Below are 22808 nucleotides of genomic sequence, written 5' to 3'. Positions count from 1 at the left end.
AACTGTCCAGAGCGCACTGCTGCCCACCTAATACCTGAACGCAGTCTGGGTTCTTTTCGCATGGTAGAAGCGGGGGGATAGCTGTTGGACACACTGCGATGCTACCTTTGCCCTGTTATGTGGCAGTAGATTGTTACAGTGTGTAAGCACGTTCAGCTCTCATTCCGAATTGTTCTTTTGTCTACTTAGGGTACCTGTTGGTCCCCTGTTTGTTGGGGGGGGTGTTATTTTTTTGGGTAGGGAACTTGGTCTCTTTTTGCTTTGAGTCAGTCATAATGTTCTTTGATTTCCAAAACATCTACCTCATTTGCTCTTCCTGCATAGAAAGTGTGTGTTTTCCTTGCTCATTCCTCTCTTCTTAATATTTGGGTGGGCGAAAAGAAATTAAAAACAACTTTAACTACTTTCTCTTGGAAGAGAGAAAGCATTGTTAGTTTAGTGGCCGCAAAGACTCAGTGACAAGGAACTAGTTTTTTATGATATTCCATGGCACTTAATAGCTTTATCTACATTGGATGATAGTTCAGTAAATCAATTTTTTAAATTCAGGTAGAATATTTTTTTTTATATACTATGTATAGCATATTAGACTAAGTGGCTTCTAGGTTTATGTTTTTTGTTTTGTTTGTTTTTTTAATTGTGAACATAATAAAAGCTCAATATAGAAAATTTGAGAAAAGTGGAAAATTATAAAGGAGAAAGCCCAGGCAGTAGGGCAGCTTTTAAAACTTTTAGAAGTAAATACATAGTTCAGATTTGGGTGATTATAATGTGACCCAGATTTTAACTTTGTAGGTGTGAATAGAGTTAGGATACTTGTGTCTATATTTATTTTCATTAATGGAATTTAATGCATGCTTTTATGTTGATACCACCTAAAGCACCTTAAGTTATTTACACCTCAAATTTGCTTATAGTCACAATATAGAATGGTTTCATGAATGTTAAAGTCTGTATTAACATGACTTGTCACTTTCTCTCTGAAGCATCATATTCTCGAAAAGATAAAGACCAAAGGAAACAGCAGGCAATGTGGCGAGTTCCCTCTGATTTAAAGATGCTAAAAAGACTCAAAACTCAAATAGCTGAAGTTCGATGTATGAAAACTGATGTAAAGAATACACTTCCAGAAATAAAAAGCAGCAGTGCTGCTTCTGGAGACATGCCGGCAAGCCTTCTTTCTGCTGACCAGGCAGCTCTGGCTGCATGTGGAACCGAACACTCTAGCAGATTACAGGATTTGGGAATGGAGCTCTTGGCAAAGTCATCAGTTGCCAGTTGTTACATACGAAACTGTAAGTGAAAAAGATCCTATTAGTTTTATTTCTCCATGTGTCATTTGGGAAGCTAGAGGACAGGTTATTTTCAGAATAATAATATTCAAACATCTCCCTCACAATGAATTAAGACTACAAATGCAAACAGCCTTTTCTCCCATCCATAACTGACTCTGTATATTTTCTACTGTGTAATAGAGCTAACATTTCTTGGTTGCTTATTCTATATGGGTCAACAAACAAGAGAAAATCCTTAACCTCGTGGATCTTGCATTCATGTATTCATGTGATAGGAATTGGACATTAAAATGTGTAGACAAGTAAAGATAATTTCAGTTGGTAAAAAGTACGTGAAGGAAACAACAGAGGAGTGAGATGGGCAGAGCAAGTGAGGTGTGTGCTATTTTCGTTAGGGTAGTCAGAAAGTCTCTCAGGAGGCAACAGTTGAACTGATATCTGAAGGTTGAGAAGGTGGCAGCCATGCAGAGATCTGGGGGAAGCATTCTTCATGGTAAACAGAATGGAAAATGCAAAGTCCCATATAAAGGATTTGCTCTGCATGTTTGAAGGCTCGAAGGAAGACCATTTTGGCTGAACATGGTGAACTAAGCAGAGGCGAGAGTGACAGGAAATAAGTCAGAGAGTTAGGCAGGATCTAGATCAGGTAGGGTCTTATAAGAGCTCAATAAGGAGTTTGAGTTTTATTCTGATTTTAGGAGAAAGTCTCTAGAGAATAAAAATCAGGGGGGTGTTTATGATCTGATATACCTTTTTACAGAGATTACTTTCTTTGTTGTGTGGAGAAGGGTCTGAAAAGGGTTGAGTGTGGGAGTTGTGAGACCAGTAAACAGCCTGTAACAATAGCTTGTGTGAAATACGGTGACTTATTCTGGAGTTACTACACTGGGTAGGTGGACTTGCTCATAGTCTTCCAGCCTTTCTTAATTCTCCCAGGGATGGTATATAACTAGTACTACTCTAGATACATAGGACAGAAGTTAATCTGTTACATACAATAGATATTTTAGACCGGGAGGGCTCAGTTCTTTCCCACAAACCTGGTAAGAAAGGTTTTAGGGAAAGAAAAAAACTAAGAATGATGTTTCAGTGTTTGGTCTGAGCAACGTAGTGACGGGTGGTGTCATTAATTGAGACACAAATCAAATAAGGAAGAAGCAGGTGTGGGGATTGTTGTGCCATAGGGGCAGGAAGTCGGGAATTCTTTTTTAAACATATTAGGTTTGAGATGTCTGCTAGATACTCTAGTAAATATCTCATAGGCAGTTGAGTGCTACATAAGTCTGAAGGATATGGGGTTAAAGCTGGATATAAACAGTTGGAAGTCAACAGTATCAGATGTTGTTTAAAGCCAGGGATCAAGTATGAAGGGAATTTAAATGGAGAAATTTTGGTTCTGGGCACTTAAATATTTAAAGGCCTGGTAATGAAGGGGAAGCCAGCAAAGGAAATTGAAAAGAGCAATCATTAAGGGCAGAGAAAAACTAGAAGAAATGAAATCTCAAAAAAAATTTTAAATGCATTCCAAAACAGTGGAGTGGTTGTATCATTGAGAGGTGTCAAAATGAAGGGCGGGTGACCCTTTTAAGAACCATTTCCATGGAGGGGTATAGCAGAAGTGAATGAGGTGAGAAAGCAGAGCATGTCTGCGCAGCTCCTTCAAGAACTGTCACAATAAATTGGGTGGTCCCTGGAGGGGTTGTGGAGTCAGGAAAGAGTTTGTTATCTGTGTGTTGTTTTCTTTCATTTTCTTAAACATATATGCTTTTCTTACCTGGGTTTTTTTGGTGGTAAATATACATAACATAAAATTTACCATTTTAACTGTTTTTAACTGTACAATTCAGTGGCATTAAGTACATTCACACTGTTGTGCAACCATCATCACTGTTCACCTCCAGAACTTTTTCATCATCCCAAACTGAAATTCTATATCCTTCGAACAGTAACTGGGCATTCCCCCTTTCCCCTACCCTCTGGTAACTACTATTATACTTTCTGTTTCTATAAACTTGACTATTCTAGATATCTCATATAAGTGGAATCATACAATATTTGTCTTTTTGTGTCTGACTTATTTCACTTTAGCATAATTTCTTCAGGGTTCATCCATATTGTATCAAGTGTCAGAAATTCATTTCTTTTTCAGGCCAAGTAATATTCCCTTGTATGTATGTATATACTACATTATGTTTATCCATTCATCTGTTGATGGACATTTGGGTTGTTTCCACTTTTTGGCTGTCATGAATAATGCAGCTATGAACACGTGTGTGCAAATATCTGTTCAAGTCTCTGCTTTCAATTTTTTTGGGTATATACCTAGAGTGGGATTGCTGGTTCATATGCTAATTGTGTTTAATTAAAAAAAATTTTTTTTTAAATCACGGTAAATTTTACCACATTTTGTTAAACAAAATTTACCATCTTCACCTTTTTAAGTGTACCTATCAATGGCATTAAGTACATGCACGTTGTTGTGCCAGCAACACCACCATCCACCCACAGAACTTTTTTTTATCTTGCAAAACTGAATCTCTATACCTATTAAATGGTAGCTCTCCCTTCTTCCTCCCCCCATCTCCTGGCAGCAACCATTTGGCTTTCTGTCTGTATGAATTTGATTACTCTGGGTACCTCATATAAGTGAAAACATAGAGTATTTGCCCTTTTGTGGTTGGCTTATTTCACTTAGCATAAGCTTCTCAGGGTTCATCCATGTCGTACCGTTCAGTGCAAATATCTGTTCAAGAATAGATATTTCTTGAACAGACACAAGGAATATCTTGTGGAATGCTGATAGTCTTTTCCTTTTTATGGCTGCATAATATTCCACTGTGTGTGTATATACTCATTTGTTTACCCATTCATCTTTTGATGGATACTTGGGTTGACCATGTATATGAGGATTTATTTCTGGGCTCTCCATATGTGTGTTTATTAAAATGGGATATATTAATGCTTGGTACTGATGGCAATAATACAGTAGAGATGAATAGGAAAGGGGATAATTGCCAGATACATAGGACTCTCTTAAATAAAGATGACAATATAATAGAAAAATGAGTAAAGGTTATGATTAGGTTGTTAACATAAGTAGAACTACAAAAAGGCAGTAAATGTATGAAGAGATACTCAACCATATCTAGTTGTCAAGGAAATGAAAATTTAAAACCAAAAGAAATAATGCTTTTTGGATGGACTTTTGCAAAAAGTTTTTGTTACATATTTCTGCAGATACTTCCCCTGTTGTCACTTGTTTTTGTTTTCTGCTAAATGTGAAGTTTTAAATTTTTAAATTTCAAGATCTATTAATAGTATTCATGGTTTGGGGATTTAATGTTTTTATTTGGAAGGCCTTTTCAACTCCAAGTTTATAAAAACAACACTTATTTTCTTGGTTCTATTTTTGTTTTTTAACTTTTTTACATTTAGGTCATTATTCCATATATAATTTGTTTTTCCCATGATGGTGTGTGAGGTAAGTTCAGTGATCCAACCCCCTGCCCAACCCACCCACCCAAACGAAACATGTTTTTTGAAGAATCTACTCTGTTCAACAATATGGAACTCATCCTTTATATTATAGACCAAATTGCCGTATTTACATAGTTCTGTTTTTAAATTCATTCATAGAGGTTGAACCAGGTGAAATTGCCAATATGAGACTTTTTGTTTGTTTGTTTCTGGCCACACCACTCGGCTTGCAGGATTTTAGTTCCCCGACCAGGGATCGAACCTGTGCCCCCTGCAATGGAAGCACAGAGTTCTAACCACTGGACTGCCAGGGAATTCCCAAGAAGCCATTTTCTTTCTTTCTTTCTTTCTTTCTTTCTTTTTAATATTTATTTATTTACTTTTGGCTCTGTCGGGTCTTAGTTGCGGCGTGCGGGATCTTTCGTTGCGGCACATGGGCTCTTAGTTGCGGGCTTCTCTATAGTTGTGGCGCGCGGGCTCCATAGTGCATGGGCTCTGTAGTTGTGCACGCGGGCTTAGTTGCCCCTCAGCATGTGGGATCCTAGTTCCCCGACCAGGTATCGAACCCGTGTCCCCTGCATTGGAAGGTGGATTCTTAACCACTGGACCACCAGGGAAGTCCCATGAGACTTTTTTTTAACATATAAAAACAGCAATTTGATATTGTTCAACCAGATATTTGTTGTGTTGTCTACCAGACCCACACTCTTTTTTAACCATTGTAGTTTTATAGTTGTAATACTGTGATATGTTTGCCTTCTTTTTTAAAAAAATTTATTGGGGTAATTTACAATATTGTATTTCTGCTGTACAGCAAAGTGAATCTGTTATACAAATACATATAATCCACTCTTTTTTAGATTCTTTTCCCGTATAGGCCATTACAGAGTATTGAGTAGAGTTCCCTGTACTATACAGTAGGTACTTGTTAGTTATTTATTTTATATGTAGTAGTGTGTATGTCTCAATCCCAGTCTTCCAATTTATCCAGCCCCACTAGCCAGTAACCATAAGTTTATTTTCTGCATCTGTAACTCTATTTCGGTTTTGTAGATAAGTTCATTTGTAGCCTATTTTTTAGATTCCACATATAAGCGACATCATACGATATTTGTCTTTCTCTGTCTGACTTACTTCATTCAGCATGAGAATCTCTAGGTCCATCCATGTTGCTGCAAATGACATTATTTTGTTCTTTTTATGGCTGAGTAATATTTGACTGTATATATGTACCACATCTTCTTTATCCATTCCTCTGTTGATGGACATTTAGGTTGCTTCCATGTCGTGGCTATTGTAGGCTTCATTTTATTTTTGTTTTCAAAACGTCTTTGATGGCTCTTACATGTTTACTCTTCCAGAAATTAATTTTGACTGGAATTGTGTTACATTTAATGCATTAATTAACATTTAATTTGAGGAATTGACATCTTTTCAGTACTAAAACTTTCAAATTTAGGAATGTGGTGTTTCCATTTATTCAAGTCGTCTGTTATGGACATATACTTCTTCCGAGTTTTAGTTTTCTTCATATAAGTTCTGCATGTGTCTTGTTATTAATTTCTAGGTATATTATAATTTAGGTTGCTGTTGTGATGGGATCTCTTTTTCCCCCCATAATATTTTCTAATTATTAGTTACTGACATATAGGAAGACTATTGGTTTTAATATGTATTCAACCCACTTAGTGAACTTTTTAAATTGTTAAGTTTTTTAGTCAATTATATTGAATTTTCTATGTAGACAGTCATATCATCAGGAAATAGTCATAGTTTATCCACTCCTTTTCTGCTTATTTACTTTTCATATTGCATTGTCTGGGCTGGGACCTCAGAACAATGTTAACTAATAGCACTAATAGAATTTTTGTAATGTTTTCAACTCTATTTGGGAATTCCTTTAGTTTTTAATCTCATTAAGTTCAAATTTTGCTATATGTTTCAAAAGGTAGTTTTTGTCAAGTTGAAAAATATATCCTTCTGTTCCTAACAACAATAATGGTTAACATTTACTATAATGGTTAACATTTACTAAGTGTTTATTATGTACCAGGTATCATTCTAACTATTCTGAGTCACATGTATTAACTCACTTAATCCCAACAACAATTCGAAGAGGCAAGTTATTTTTTTTATTTTTATTTTTTTAGCATTCATAAATATATGTGCATTTAATATAGGAGCAACTAAATATATAAAGCAAATATTAACAGACATAAAGGGAGAAATTGACAGTAATACAATAATAGTAGGTTACTTGAATATACCACTTACATCAGTAGACAGATCAACCAAACAGAATATTAATAAGGAAACAGTGGCCTTAAATGACACATTACACCAGATGGTCTTAATAGATATCTGTAGAACATTCTATCAAATAAACAAACAAAAAACCCCAGCAGAATACACATTCTTTTCAAGTGCACATGGAATTTTCCAGGATAAATAACATGCTAGGCCACAAAACAAGTCTCAATAAATTTAGAAAATTGAAATTATTTATATTAAACAACTTTTCCACCCACAACAGTATGAAACTAGAAATCAATTACAGGAAGAAAAATGGAAAAAACACAGACATGTAGAGACTAACAACATCTTACTAAGAAAAGAGTGAATCGACAAAGAAATGAAAGACGAAATCAAAAAATGCCTTGAGATGAATGAAAATAGAAATGCAACGTTCTAAAATCTATAGGACACAGCAAAAGCACTTCTAAGAGGAAAGTTTATAGTGATACAGGCCTACCACAAGAAACAAGATAAATCTCAAATAAACAACCTAACTTTCCATCTGATAGACTTAGAAAAAGCCCAAAGTTTACAGAAGGAAGGAAATAATAAAGATCAGAGCAGAAATAGAGACCAAAAAAAAAAAACCCACTATAGAAAAGATCAATGAACCTAAGAACTGGTTTTTTTGAAAATATAAACAAAATTGATAAACCTTCAGCCAGACTCACTAAGAAAAAAAGAGAGGCCAAATAAACAAAATTAGAGGTGAAAAAGAATGAAGTAATAAAAAAGCCACAGGTACCGTGAAGTGGCCAGTCCATCATGGTATAGTTTAAGGCTGTCACCTAATGGAAAGATGTATAGAGCAAATGTTCTCTCAATACTTAAAGCACAACCTGAATGTCATTACTTTCTTTTGATTAAATCTCCACTAAATGCTCCTGAAAATAGAATATACTACTGAAATATGGTTTGAGTACTTCAATATTCCAGGCTTGTACATAGCCATGCAGGCTGTGCTTGCATTAACAGCATCCTGAGCAACAAGACATGTAGGAAAACTGATAGTGACTGGTATTAAGATGCTGTTACTCCTGTCCTTTCTGTGGTTACAGGACATGTGATTGGCAGCTGAGGTAAGCACATTCCAGTCACAAGGTGAGCTGTACTGTATTTCATTCAGCAACTGCTGAGAGGCCAAGAAGTAGGAATTCCTCTAGGGCAATCCCTGGAAACAGCTATGGAAGTAAAGGAGTGCTACAGTTATGTCTGCCCAGATTTAGTAAAAGAATTTAACAAGTATGACACAGAGGGGCCAAGTAGATTAAACAGTGTACTAGAATCAAGGCAATCTCAAAGAAAGAATTTTCCATTGACGTTGGTTACAACAGATCCTTGGAACCTGAAATCTTTTTTGATCCAGAATTTGCTAATTTAGAATTTACCTACCTAACAAGTAGTAAATGAAGTAATTCAGCATTATCTTATTGGTGTCAGAGTTCTCTGAGGCAAGTTATTTTTATCCCCAATTTACAGATAAGGAAACTGAGGCACAGGGCATTAAAGGGTCCTAGAGTTTCACAGTGGTAATTGCAGAGCTAAGAACTTGAACCTTAAAGCCTGTGGCTTTCACCATTACACCAAACTACCTCTTTTCCTACTGTGAATGAAAAAATGTTGTGTGCCATATCAGTAAACAAAGGATGTTGCAGCTGCCTGAGGAAATTCAGAACGGGAAAAGAGTCCTGAGGGAATTCAGGATGAGAAAGAAAGGAATGATTTCAATGAGCCCAGATTCTTGCACCTTCCCATATGTAGAAAAGTGATAATTCATTAACTTGAGATATCTGTGGGATTTTTTGTTTTTTTGATATTTTGTAACTAACTGTAATCTTTTGATGTGCCAACTACCTGGTCTTTGTTGAAAAAACCCATATATATCCTGGCTCCTCCGTTGCCTCTTTGGAACAGTCCCCCAGAACTATTCTGAGAGGCTGCCTCCCGGGCTTGAAGTCCTCAGAAACTCCGCCAAGTAAAACATAATTCTCAACTTTTAGGGTGTGCATTTTTTTCAGTCAACACTACTTACTAAGAGTTTTTTTAAGTCAAGAAGTTGTATAGAATTATATCAACTGCTTTTTTATTGTCAGTCAAAATAATCATTATTTTGCCCTGTTACTTTGTGAACACAGAGAATTATATTATTTATCTAATACTGACCATTCTTGAAATTCTAGAATGAGTCTTTCTACTTGGTTTTGGTTTGTAGTTTTTTAATATACCATTGACCCTTGAACAACATGGGTTTGAACTGTGTGGGTCCTCCTATCCACAGATTTTTTTCAATAAATCTGCAGTTGGCTGAGTCTTTGGATGCTGAACCACTGATAAGGAGGGCCGACTCTAAAAGTTATACCTGGATTTTTGACTGCGCGGAGGGTTGGCGCCTCTAATCCCCTATTTTTCAAGGGTTAACTGTACTGACTGTTTTTAGTTTGCTAATACTTAGGATTTTTTTTTTTTTTTTTTTTGGCTGCGCGGCATACGGGATCTTAGTTCCGCCTACCAGGGATCGAACCTGCACCCCCTGCAGTGGAAGTGTGGAGTCTTAACCACTGGACTGCCAGGGAAGTTCCCAGCTAATACTTAGGATTCTTGACTATGTAGTCAATAAGTAAATTTGAGCTATAGTTTCATTATACTATCCTTAACACATCTGAGTTCCAAATTTATACCAATCTCGTAGAATAAATTCAGAAGCTTTTGTCCTTTTCTATGCTGTAAAATTATTTTAACATGTTATCTGCTCGTTAAAAGTGTAATGAAACTCATCCATAAAACTATCTAGCGGTTCTTTCAGGGATAAAACTTTAACAGCCTTTTTCATTTCTGTGTGTTTATTGGTCTCATATTTCTGCTGCTTCTTAAATCAGTTTTCATAATTAATTTAACTAGAAAATTAATTTTATTAGATAAATGTATTGGTATAAAGTCATTTATTCTGTTCTCTTAAATTTTAGAAACTTCCTCTGCATATGGGATATTAACTTTTTCAGTTATATCATTGCTTATTTGTGTTTTATTTTTTCCCTTGATTTGACTTGCTAGAGGCTTGTCCATTTTATTCATGTCTTCAAAGACCTAGTTCTTAGATTTATTTCATCTACTGTCTTCTTTTTATTATGTTAATTTCTGCCTTTGTTTCTGTTAATGCATCTCTTCTTCATTTTTTTTCCCTTAACCAATAGTTTATGTATACTTTGCAGTGGAGAAATTGGTCATAATTTTTTCTCACAGCACCTTTTTTCCCCAAATGTACAATTAAGCAGTTTTTAGTATATTTACAAAATTGTGTGACAGTCACCATTATCTAAGTCTAGGACATTTTCATCCCTCCTCTTGTTACCGAACTTAGGTTCAGCTGCTTGCTGCTGCAAAGCCAATAATTTGAGAGGCAAGTGTCAGTAGAAGGGAAAGGTACTTTAGTCAGAAAAGCCGACAGTCAGGGGGGACAGTAGACTTGTGTCCAGAGGCCAACTCGAAGATCGTGCTTAGCCATGACAATTTTTAAGGGGAAAAATGGGGTGTGGGGGTGGGGGGGAACCTCAGTGAATCATCGAGGCAGGAGGTTGGGTTCTGCATCATTCTCCAGTCTGTGTGCACATTGGCTGACTCTCCCTTCAGATGTTATCTTGCCCAAGTGATCCCAAGCCGGATTGCTTAGGGGGGCTGTTGGGAGTAGAAAGCTAGTCATTTTTTTAAACTGCTAAATTCTTCGTTCTTCTTTTTTTCTAGGAAAAGAATCAACAAGGCATGGTGTGCATTCAGGAGAGCAAAAGTCAAGAGTTGGGTTAAATTGCCTAGTGATCTCATTCCTATAATTAGGTTCTTTTAAGGTTAGAGGGGAACAGAAATGGGCAAACAGGAAAGGGGCAAAAGAGCTGCTTTCACTCTTCCCGTAAACTCCATACTCATGAGCTGTTATTCCCCATCTTCCCCTTCCCCCTATCCCCCTGGTAACTGCTAATCTATTTTGTCTATATGGATTTGCTTCTGGACTTTTCATATAAATGGAATCACACAATACAAAGCCTTTTGTATCTGGCTTCTCTGGCTTAGCATAATGTGTTCAAGGGCCGTCTGTAATGTAGCATGTATTATTTCATTCCTTTTTATGGCTGAATGATACTTCATTGTATGTGGGTACCACTTTTTGTTTGATCTACTCATCAGTTGATGAAGACTTGGATTTTTTTCCCCACTTTTTGGCTATTATGAATAATGATGCTATGAACATTCATGTACAGTTTTTTGTGGGGACATATGTTTTTATTTAAGTATATGCTTAGGAGTGGAATTGGTGGATTATATGAGAACTATGTTTAACTTTTTGAGGCACAGCCATACTATTTCCAAAGCAGCTGCACCATTTCACATTCTTCAACAGTATATAGGGTTCCAGTTCCTCCATATCCTTGTCAACACTTGTTATTGTTCATCTTTTCTTTTTCTTTGCCCATTGAATTATCTTGGCCTCCTTGTCAAAAATTAATTGACCATAAATGTAAGAGTTTATTTCTGGACTCTCAGTTCTGTTCCATTGGTCTATACTTCTGTCTTTACACCAGTACCACAATCTTGAATACTATAGTTTTATGGCAAGTTGTGAAATCATAAGTGTGAGTCCTCCATACAAGAGTGTTTTGGGGTATTCTGGATCTTTTGCATTTTTCTGTGAATTTTAGGATCAGCTTGTCAATTTCTGCAAAAAAAAAAAAGACAGTTGGAATTTTTATAGGGATTGTGTTGAATCTGTATTGTAGATCAAGTTTGGGAGTATTGCCATGTTAACAATATTAAGTCTTCCAGTTAATGACCACAGAATATTTTTCCTTTTTTCTTTATTTTCTTTCAAAAATATACAGGTCTTAACATTTCTTCGTTAAATTTTTCCCTAAGTATTTTATTCTATTTGATGCTATTGTAAATGGAATTGTTTTCTTAATTTCATTCTCGTATTGTTCTTTGCTGATGTATAAAAAGTCAGTTAATTGTTGATCTTACATCCTACTACCTTGTTGAACCTGTTTATTACCTTTTAATGCATCGCTTCTGCTTTCTTTTTATTTCTTTTTATCATTTTTCCATCTCCTTGAGTTTATGCATGTTAGGCCATTTAGTTTCAGTTTTTTCTAATTCTTTTTTTTTTTAAGAAACTACTCTTTATTTTAGACAACTTCATAAAATTATTTTCACACGTCCCCACTTCTTAACCTTTCATCCTCTTAGTTGAAAAGTCTTGAGAGAGGTGAAAGAAAAATCACAGAGGGTAAACTTTGCAGCAGTAACAAAGTGCTTCCCCCAAGTATAGCTAACCGTTTCCACAAACTGGCATTCTGCAGAACAGTCTTCCAAAAAGTGTTGCTAGGTTTTCATGGGATAAGGGAGTGGGGGCTAAGATGTCCATGCTCAGATAGTGTGGGAAACCATAGATTAAGGTTAGTGTTCTGTACTGTAACAGGAATTCTCAGAGTCCTTAATATTCTAAGGTGGGTTGATCTTCAGGAGGAGAAAAGGGATATGGAATACTCCCTAAGCTTTTTGAGCAAACAATCTTTTTTTTTCACAGAACACAGCAGAAGCAGTTTGAAGTGCACAGTAATCTCAAATTTTTGAGACGGAAGTTAGAAAGCCTGATCTCTTCACATTTTTCCTCCCATTCTTTGCTAATGCCAGCAATAGAGTGACTCTAGAATCCAGACCACTAGTCATATTTAGAAAGGACAGGTTCATCAAGGATGGAATGGAAAGAACCAACTACCTCCTCCTTTTTCATTTTACATTTTTCTTTAAACCTCCCCCTCCCCGTCTAAGTTAAGCAATACGTACACTTCCTCCCTTAAGCAATCGTTGGGTGCTATTTCCCTCCTTTTGTGACAGAGCAACTAATTCATCACTACCTGAGGAGACAAAAATAAGTGCTACCAAGGCAAGATGGTGGGCTGCTGGAATTTGTCTAATAATAGCTAAGACACCACAGAAAGCAGCACACTCAAAGAGAGGAGGACAGCCTCAAGAAATAATGTGGACATATCATCCAAGCAATACTTTTCCAAGCACTGGTCAAATCTCCACCAGCACAACTGAGAAAGCATTTACGTGAATACCTCAGGCCTGGGTACTGGCCTCTTGGTTTGAGATGTGGCTAGATTTTCCTGAGAAAGGCATCTGCCTTAGACTCTATCTCATTGGTTTAGTTTGTTCAGTCTCTTCTGGACCTGGGCACAGTTCTGCCACTGACCTGCAGCAAACTCCTAATTCCTAAAACAGTCTGACCACATCAAAGGGTTGTAAAACAATCTCCATGGTTATTAGCTAATTAAACTTGCATTCAACACCATATGCTGATAGGATGAGGCAAAGTATAAGATTCCAATCTTGGATCTTTCCAAGCAGGGCATGTTAGATGGTGACGAGAGAAGGATTAGTTGCTAGCTGGATCTGAGCTCAGGCTTGGGCGTGGAGGGAATTGGTTTGGAAGTGTGAGGGGTTCCCTGAGCTCTGGTGCAAACTACAAGGGTTTCACTCAAGGAAGGGTATGATGTGGGCATAAAACCATGCTTCAGACAGTTGAAGATGGTCCCCTTCGAGAGCCAGGAACACCAGCTGTGCTGCGTTGTCCATTGCCTTTAGCCCCAGGCGGTCCTGGGTGTATCGGGTGCTCTCCTGTAAGGGAATGGTTTCCTTGGCTTGGCCGCTTCTGTAAAATCCAAACCACTCAGAATCCACGGGGTCCACAGTGGAATCATTGAGGAATTTCACCACCACAGACTTCTTCAGGGCCATCAGGTTTTTCTTGTAGGACTCATTGACACCTCTCTCCCGATTAATATCTGCCAAGAAGATGCTGTGGTTGCTATGTCCTCCTTTATGGGGTCGTGCCAATATTCTGCTTGCACCAGGCATTCTTGTAAAGCTTTATTGTAAGCTCCAGCATTCAGTGTTTTTCTGATCAAGTCACAGATGTGAGAGCTCTCTCCTGGGCACTGAGAGAGTTCAAAAACACCTTGACGTTGTCCCCCAACTGAGATGAGATTGATCATAGGAGGTGATGAGCATCTCTGAGCCACTGCCCTCAGAAATTGGCCTCCCTGGGAGAATCCCATAGCATTGTAGCCTTGCTGCAATTTAGGATCCTTAGCAAGAATCTGACACACCATTTTTACTTGGGAGTTGACATTCAAAAAAAAGCTGTTCTCCACATCCTCTACCAGGATCTTCCCAATCTGTAAAGATAAGATGTAAATTCCAGGTATTTTCTTCTCGACCATTTGTTTAATAGCGCCCGTGCTTAAGGGATTACAACAGCTGTCTCCCATCCCATGCCAGATCACCAGGGGCAGTGGAGCCGGCAGGTCGAGATGCCCCAGCGCCAGGGAAGTGCAGGACCCCGGCAGGAAAGCGAGAGCCCTAATTAATTCATTTTAAGGCTATACATTTTCCTCTAATTACTGTTTTAGCCACAAACATCTTGAAGTATTATAATTGTGGCTTGTTTCTAATTCAGCGTTCATTTCTTTTTAATCCAATAATGTTCTACAGTTTCCAAGTGTTTTGGTGGTTATTGTTCTGTTGTTAATACTTAGTTTAAACTGAGACTAGAGTTCATGTCTGGTATGATTCTTCTTTTGGAGTTCACTGATAATTTTCTACTTTTGTAAGTTGAGGCTGTTCCACAAGCAGCAAAATAGGAATACCTTTGGCATAAAACCCCAAATAAACCAGTTGGGACCAGAGTGTTCTGTTTATTTTTGGACACAGTAGATGGGAATACCTCTCATGGATGATAAGATTAAATCTTTCTCTGACTGCCTAGGTAATAAGTTTTGTGCTATTTTATCATAATCAGAAATGTTTTAAAATGTCTTTACAGCCACAAATAAGAAGAGTAATTCACCCAAACCAGCTCGGTCCAGTATAGCAGGTAGTCTGTCACTTCGAAGAGCAGTAGACTCTGGGGAAAATAGCCGTTCAAAGGGAGACTGTCAAACTCTGTCTGAAGGTAAGTTTGGAGAGTTCAGAATGTGATTTTGGTGGGTAGATGTCTGTTACTCGAAATTGATCTTATGGTATAGCTTTAGACCTCTAAAGGCACCAAAAATGCTGAAACTCAGTTTGAAAGTTCCTTGATCACGCAGAACAGACCCATCAGTAAGGAAGTGCAGCCATTAGACTCCATATTCTGGAGCCCTGAATTTTAAATAGCTGGCATCAAAAAGACTAGGATATATTTTAAAATTGTTTTTGAGTTTTCCTGCAATTTAAAAATATATGTATAGTGAGATCTTCTAATGTGGAAACTAGAGAGAGAACTTTTTGTTTGTTTGCCTTCTTTCTGAATATCCCCTTCGTTTTTTGTAGGCTCCTCAGGAAGCTCTCAGTCTGGGAGCAGGCACAGTTCTCCCCGAGCCTTGACACATGGCAGTATCGGTGACATTCTGCCAAAATCTGAAGACCGGCAGTGTCAAGCTTTGGATTCAGATGCTGTTGTGGTTGCAGTTTTCAGTGGCTTACCTACTGTTGAAAAAAGGAGAAAAATTGTCACCTTGGGGTAAATTAAGTTCTTTTGTTTATGTAATGGAATAATAGCTAATAGTTTTGTTTGGCACTCTAAGTCTACAACATAATGAACATAATAAATTTCTAGTTTGTTAATTTTTTAGCAGACAGTTTATTTGTTGTATTAAAATGTAACTTTTAAAGCATCAGAGACCTTACTTTTTTCTTTCTTAACACAATGACATAGTACCAGAAGTTCAGTTTAAATACATTAGAGCTCATTTTCAGTGAAGTTTAAATACATTAGAGCTCATTTTCAGTTTATTTGTTGTATTAAAATGTAACTTTTAAAGCATCAGAGACCTTACTTTTTTCTTTCTTAACACAATGACATAGTACCAGAAGTTCAGTTTAAATACATTAGAGCTCATTTTCAGTGAAGTTGGGATAATAATGTTATATAACCTTGGGTGACCTCTGCCTTGTGAGATATTTGGGTCAACTTTTTTTTCCATCTATCCCATATTTTTCAAAGACATTTGTGCTATGCTATATTATGTCCCATAGGTCTTTTACATGAATTTTGTATAGAACAAAGCACTTCTGGCGATTTTATTTTAAAACTGCTTTTCTGCTTTCATCTCACCTTTTTTTTCCCTTTTATGAAAGTGTCCTCAAAACACACAGTTGGAGTTTCCCAAAAGGATATATATATATGGTCATCGGTACCTTTATGTCTCTCCCAGGAAACATAAACTCAAATCCCAGTCATGTCACCCAGTCGACATTGTCACTTCCATCCATTTAAAAGAGAGTGATTATGGAATGTATTGTCTGTGAATGTGCTAGGTGAGCCATTAATATCCATCTGCTGATCTATTATATGGATATTAAATACATTTCTAATTTTAAACAATGGAATAATTCTGCCTTGGAGGCTTTGAAAAGAACTTTGAATTAAATTTAGAGAAAGATTAATATCCCTTAAGTTTACTTAATTGTATAGAGTTTTAAGATCTGGATAATTACCAAATCTAATAGGACAGCTGGTGGCTTTGTTTTCTGTTTTAGCTCAAGTTTAAGCAGTGGAAGGGCGTTATAATCATTGGAGATTGTCTTGTCCTCCCCATCTCCTAGCCTGGTTTTATACATGTTCCTTTCAAGATGAAGCTGCAACTAGTTTTTATATTTTTTTAAGGAGATTTATGTCTGCCTTTAGTCATAAAGATTAAATATGTACGAATGTGCACTTTTTTCTAGATTGTAAAATCCTGTATAAATGTGTAAAGCTCATAGCTATAACCCTCATTTTACAGTTAATTATACTGCCAACCTGGGTCATGTGGTGTTTTCCAGCTTGTGTTTTTTTTCCTTGCCTGATTTAAGGTAGTGTAAGCAAAAATTTTATATGCTAGTAATAAATGGTTCAAAAATGGTAGTTAAAAAAAAGAATATTAAGTTAAAATTTCCCCATCTTTGTCTCCCATCTGCTTTGTTTTCCAGCCTTCTGCCCACACACATTCCTGCTGTTTTAAATTTTTTGTATATGCTGTCTTCTCGGCTTTCTTGCATATTTAAGCGATATTTAAGTGACCATATAGCTTTTTTAATACAAAAGGTGCACGTTGTTTTCTCACTCAGTATACATCAAAAGTCTTTCCATATTGGTGAGAACATGTTATTAAGGACTTCTATTTATATTTATTTTTAAATTGGAATTCTTATTGAGATAATTGTAGATTCACATGCAATTATAAGAAAGAATAGAGAGAGCCTGTGTACCTTATCCAGTTTCCCCTAATTATAACATTTTGCAAAACGCTGATATATTATCACAACCAGGATATTGACATTGATGCAATCTCTCACTTTATAACCTTTCATTGTGAGTCTTCTAGTGAGTCTTTTAAAAGTAAAACTTGAAATTTAGTATTAAACACCAGTGCCCTATACCCTACTTAGTTTGCTGAGTTTCTGGACAGGAAAAAAATCTAGATTATTGTATCAGTGACTAGTTATACAAAAATATCAGGTTATTTTCTCCCTCTTTGAGGACTAGTGTTAAAGGAGGTCGTCTGGAAGGAATGCAAATGACTGATTTGGAAAATAATTCCGAAACTGGGGAATTACAACCTATACTACCTGAAGGAGCTTCAGTTGCCCCAGAGGAAGGTAAGGAATGATAAAGTCATAGTTGGTGGGAGGCGGAATAATAATCTTTTTTTGGTGGTGGTCGGGAGTGGTTGGTTTAATAAAACAGTTACTGAGATGTTATCTACTATCTGAGATGCTTGATCTGAAAACAGCATTCGTTGTGCCACTGAGTTTGATTTACTAGGACATTAAGCACAACGGAAGGCAAAATGGATAATTGACTACATAAAAGGACATCTTACTAGAACAGGCATTTACAGGGGGAAAGTCTGCAGATACTTCATTTGTTCATTCCTTAAATGTGTTATGCAACCTACATGATAGGCATTGAAGTTTTGCTAGATATGAAAAGATTAAATTGGATACGTTCAGTGTCTTACGGGAAAAACATGCCCCAAAACAACTAATTAGAATATTAAATGTTAAGTACCTCGTCTTTTAAAGTCAGTCTTGATTAATGTTTGTAGATTACTTTGCTCTTTTAGAAGGATTCCAAACTTTAACCATTTAAAAAATCCTTTATGGTAACTGACTTCTACTCTGCCAGTTCATTCTCAGTTACATTTCTAGTATTTGTCTACATGTTCTTCCAGGTCCATTATTCTTTATCTGAAAGCGTAGAAGACTTTTTTGTAATTTTGAGTTAACAGAAGGTGCTTGAAACAAGGCTATGTGTGTTGCCCTTGCTTGTCCTTTATATGTTAGCAGAAAAGCGTGTCAACTTCATTAATGATATTTGACACTGAGATTTTTCATTTCTTAATGAAACTCTGCCACCTACCACCTCTGCACTTATTTGAATTTCAACGATTGATGAATTGTAGCTCAAAGCATATATAAAAGGTGCCAGCATCTACCTCTGGCAGCTCTGTGAGTGTGTGTGGGTGGTGGCATTTTCAGTTAAAGAACACTAAACATTTTGGTCTTCCATCTTAGTTGGTGCTCCTCTGGTGGGCAGCATTATTTCAGTAGAAATTAAATGGAAAGGATTTTTAAAGTGAAGTGTTGATTGTTAAAACAACAGGAAAAATATATTATGATTGATCTTTATAGAAAGGACCTATAGGGATTAGCTAGTAGGGATTAGCTAGTTTCCATGTATTTATACATACTGATTATAGATTGTAGTGGCTTAAATTGTTACAGCATGTGCTGGAATTATAGTCTCCTTCTATTTATGCACCATTTGTGAAATGCTTCTAATTTGCCTGGCATTGTTTTGATGCTGGTGATAAAGTAATTCCTGAACCTACTGTTTAGTTCAGGGTTTCTCTACCTTGGTGCCATTGACATTTTGGGCCAGGTGATTCTTTGTATTAGGGGCCTGCCCTGTGCATTGTAGAATGTTTAGCAGCATTCTTGGCTTTTAACCACTAGGTGCCAGTAGTACCTCCTCTGAATTACAGTAACCAAAAATGTCTCAAGACATTGCCAAATGTCCCCTGGGAGGCAAAATCATCCCCAGCTGAGAACCACTGGTTGAGTTGAAAACTCAAACCAGGGGTGACAACTCCTTAAGAATCACTTGCCAGAGTGGGTCATAGTTACAAATGGGAGCAAGTTGTTCTCAAGTATGCTGGGTATGTGTTGGTGGTGGTGGGAATGGAGGAGGGAGAGCAATTGAAAACCAAAAAACAGGTGTTAGAGACCAGTTAATAGCCAATTATAATATGGAATGATGAGTGTTGTGATGGGGTATATAGGGAGCTCAACTAACAGGTATGTAATAATAAAAATAATAGATAATATTTGCAAGCCCTCATTAGGTATTAAGACTGCTAAAGACTTTACCAGTATTCCGTTTTCTCAGTACAGACCTACATGGTTACTTTATTATCTTGATTTTACAGGTGAGTAGGCTGAGGCCTAGAGATGTAACTTACCTTACTCAAAGTCGCAGAGCCAGTGCCCTTAACTGTCACCTCTCTACTAACCTAGTCCACACTTGGAAAGATCATCCTAAGGGATGAGTATGAGTTAGTATGAGTTGTGAAGACTGGTGAAAGATGACACCAGAGTGGAGGCAGAGGTCAGATCATGAGGAATTATACTGTATGTCTAGCTAGAATTTGGACTTTGTCCTTTGAATGGAATATAAGCAAGGAGTGAAATGATAAAATTATGTTTTAAAATTCCTACTCTAGCTGAGTTGGGGACTGGGAATGGGGTGTGGAACTCTGGGGACAGGAAGACTGGTAAAAGAAGCATGTTAAATTCAATTTAGACTTTTAAATTTCAGCCTTCATCTCATAAATTCACATTTTCTCCTCAGTTTTTCTATGTAAATAGCTAGTTAGCACCAAAAAACCCCATACGTTTTGACATTAGTTCCATTTCTTTTTTTAAAGCTAATCATTAACAGCTTATCCTAAACTGGAGAAAGGCATTTGCTTGGCCACATTTAGGATCTGCTCTGCACTTTCAAGTCTTTGAATCTGAGATTTAGTGCTGTCAGTGTTACTCAGTAACACATTTTTTCTTATGTAAGGAGCGTTGTAGTGATGCACAGCACCTAGAACTCAATAAGAAAAGTTACTGTAAACATGCAAATCAGTAGTGCCAGGAAAGTCCACTATTGCAATTTGTTGGTATCTAAACAGCTTATTTACCACTAGAGTCCCAGGATAGGCAGTGAGGAGACTAACTGATAAGGCTGGAAGAGGGGAATAGGTAAACTAAAGGAGCTCTGTGCCTTTTGAAATTTGCTTTGTGAGAGGAGAATGGGGCCTTACTTACTGCTGTGGGTATATTCTGTCATCAGCAGGAGCCAGTTCTCAAGAAAACCTTTATTTTTCGCACCGGTAAGCCTTGGTGAAAAGTTGAGTTGGGTTGTCTTACATCTGTGCTTAGGAATAACGAGCCTCTTTATTCTTAAGCAGAATTCCTAAAAGAAAATTTTCTGTGGTAGGTCACTGTAAATTGGTCTCTCTCTCCTCTCCTCCTCCTCCCTCCCTACTGCCAGGCTGTTTGAAGAAACTTTAAAATTCTTTGTGTTACTAGTTGGGAATTTGGGACAACTAAAGTGGTCTCTTAAATGTTCCTGAGAGTCAATAAAAAGTGACTTTTCTTAGACTTGACAGTCATCAGCAGGCCTTTTCCTTTCTAACTGGGATCATATGGGACAACCTTGTGTTAATCTCCTAGTTAATGGCTGGATTGCAAAAATCTTGATTTCCTCCTCACAACCCCCCTCCCTCAATACAGAATTCCTTAGGTAGACTGGTCTCTTCCTTGTTCTATCTAAAACTGGAGACTATGCGATTGAGTTCTGCTGAATTAGCACAGTCCTTTTCAAATAAGTCAGGGGTGTCACCCATCCCAGGGAAAGCCATGGCATGCCTACTGCAGACCTTACTGGCACCCTATCTAAGAGTAATACACAAGTCTGATGCTCCAGCATTGCTGATCCCTTTTGGTATATCAATGAAGACATTAAGTTACAAAAACCCAATCAGCTGGTTTAAGCAATAGGAAGATTTACTGTCTTGTATTAACAAGAAGTCTCACCTAACTCTGGTAGGGCAGTTTCAAGGTTGGAAAATTTAGCTGCTTAATGTCATCAAGAACTCATTTCCTCCCACCAACCCCATCCCCCCATCTTTTGCTCTGCCATTCTAAGTGAGTTGGCTTAGCTCCCCTCAGGATGGCAAGGTGGTTGCTGCAGCTCCAAACTTTATATGGAGTCAGAAGAACATTCTGGGAGTAGGGGAGGGTTATTTCACTTTATATGTCTCTGTTTATCAGTGTTTATCAATGAGAGCACATCTCATTAATCAGTAGTGGAAAAAAAAGGAAACTTGGCAAAGTCTAACATTTGGTTCCCCTCCCTCATCCATTCCACGTGGCTACTTGGAGAAGGGAAGACAGCTGAACAATACTGAGGTTCTGCTGGAAAGGAGGAAGGCGAGTGAAGCATTAGTGTTTGGTCTACCAGGTGGTTAATGTATTTTCCAAGCAGCTGAAGTTTGAGCACCCCTGAATAAAGGCGTTACTAACTCAAAAGTTAGCTTTGGACTACTGAGCATATAGTGGATACTCACAAAGTATGGTAGGTGATTGATATGTAAATACCCTATTGCACATTTTACTTTAAGATGCAGGGTTGATTTGGGGGTTTTTCCCCCCACATGAACATCTCTGAAGCATCTGCCATATAATGGTATCTTACAATAATTATCATTGACAGCCAGTTTTGTGAAAACTTGTTGACACCTTCTGGTGAGATTAAGAAAGGTCCTGTATTCAAATTTCTTATAGTTGGTGAAATATCACTAGTTTGCCTTTAACCTTTACTTAATGCAGTGGGTGGACATTGCAATGTATGGGGCAAGGCACATAGCAAATAGCTTGTGACCTGTTGCTTGACAGTAGCTACTTTCATTTCCAAAAAATGAAAGTATTTGACCTTATGTTGTGTTTACTTGCTCTCACTGATGTCAGTGGGTTGTACAGGACCTGGTGACCCCATAGGTCAACTATTAAGCTAGAGGTCAAGAGACCAATTTGTTTTTCTCATTACATTCACAGAGCTAGGGAACTTCAGATCTTAGGACTTGATAAAAAACCAAGTAGTGTTTTCATGCAGGAATTTGTTTCCAACACTTCTTGGGAAATGCATGTTTTTCTGAATCCTAAGAAAAGTAAGTCAAGAAATCAAAAAACTGGAAAAAATTATTCTAGTTCTCCCGTTAGAGTTAATCTTAACAGTCAACACAGAAACATGGGGACTTCCTGGCGGTCCAGTGGTTAAGACTCCACACTTCCACTGCATGGGGCACAGGTTCAGTCCCTGGTCGGGGAACTAAGATCCCACATACTGCATGACGTGGCCAAAAAATGAATTAAAAAAAAACAAAACAGAAAAAACACAGAAACATGACTGCTTTGGAAGAATCCACTAATGGCAAGTTGAAAGTATAAACTGGAAATGCTGGTACCTAGAATCAAAGGTTAAGATCAATGGGAGCACCTTGAAAAGAAGCAATTGCAGTCAAATCAGTCCTGGCTATAGCTGTTGCCGTTTTATAAGTACGTGTTCATGGCCCTGTCTGCTGCTGTGTAAATATTCATGAGTCTATACTATAC

The 22808-nt window shown here is 37.3% G+C and overlaps 1 protein-coding gene and 2 pseudogenes across 18 annotated transcripts in view; 1 reads left to right on the top strand and 2 right to left on the bottom strand.

The window, feature by feature from the left end:
- The window catches only part of LOC309649739 (synaptosomal-associated protein 23 pseudogene), a 424755-nt pseudogene that overhangs the window by 188721 nt on the left and 213226 nt on the right, over positions 1–22808 (bottom strand). The gene's annotated exons all lie outside the window — the stretch shown is intronic.
- TRIM37 (tripartite motif containing 37) overlaps positions 1–22808 on the top strand; it is a 282148-nt gene that overhangs the window by 88416 nt on the left and 170924 nt on the right. For 12 of the 16 annotated variants that reach the window (XM_082439948.1, XM_082439952.1, XM_082439951.1 and 9 more), the window contains 4 exons: positions 987–1295; positions 14944–15072; positions 15432–15621; positions 17623–17741. In XM_082439948.1, the coding sequence (XP_082296074.1) occupies positions 987–1295; positions 14944–15072; positions 15432–15621; positions 17623–17741 (747 nt within the window). Of the gene's footprint in view, positions 1–986; positions 1296–14943; positions 15073–15431; positions 15622–17072; positions 17237–17601; positions 17742–22808 lie in introns of all 16 variants that reach the window. The other 4 variants (XM_082439946.1, XM_082439941.1, XR_014257253.1 and 1 more) reach the window with 3 other exon arrangements.
- Positions 4811–14584, bottom strand: LOC309651195 (palmitoyl-protein thioesterase 1 pseudogene; annotated as a pseudogene). The gene is made up of 2 exons: positions 14523–14584; positions 4811–14480 (listed from the first exon to the last, which is right to left on the bottom strand). The product of its transcript is annotated as a palmitoyl-protein thioesterase 1 pseudogene (transcript).

Source organism: Balaenoptera physalus, assembly GCF_965194825.1.
Source record: "Balaenoptera physalus genome assembly, chromosome: 20".
Classification (NCBI taxonomy): domain Eukaryota; kingdom Metazoa; phylum Chordata; class Mammalia; order Artiodactyla; family Balaenopteridae; genus Balaenoptera; species Balaenoptera physalus.
The sequence above is the reverse complement of the archived record's forward strand: the minus strand, read 5'-3'. Positions and strand labels throughout refer to the sequence as shown.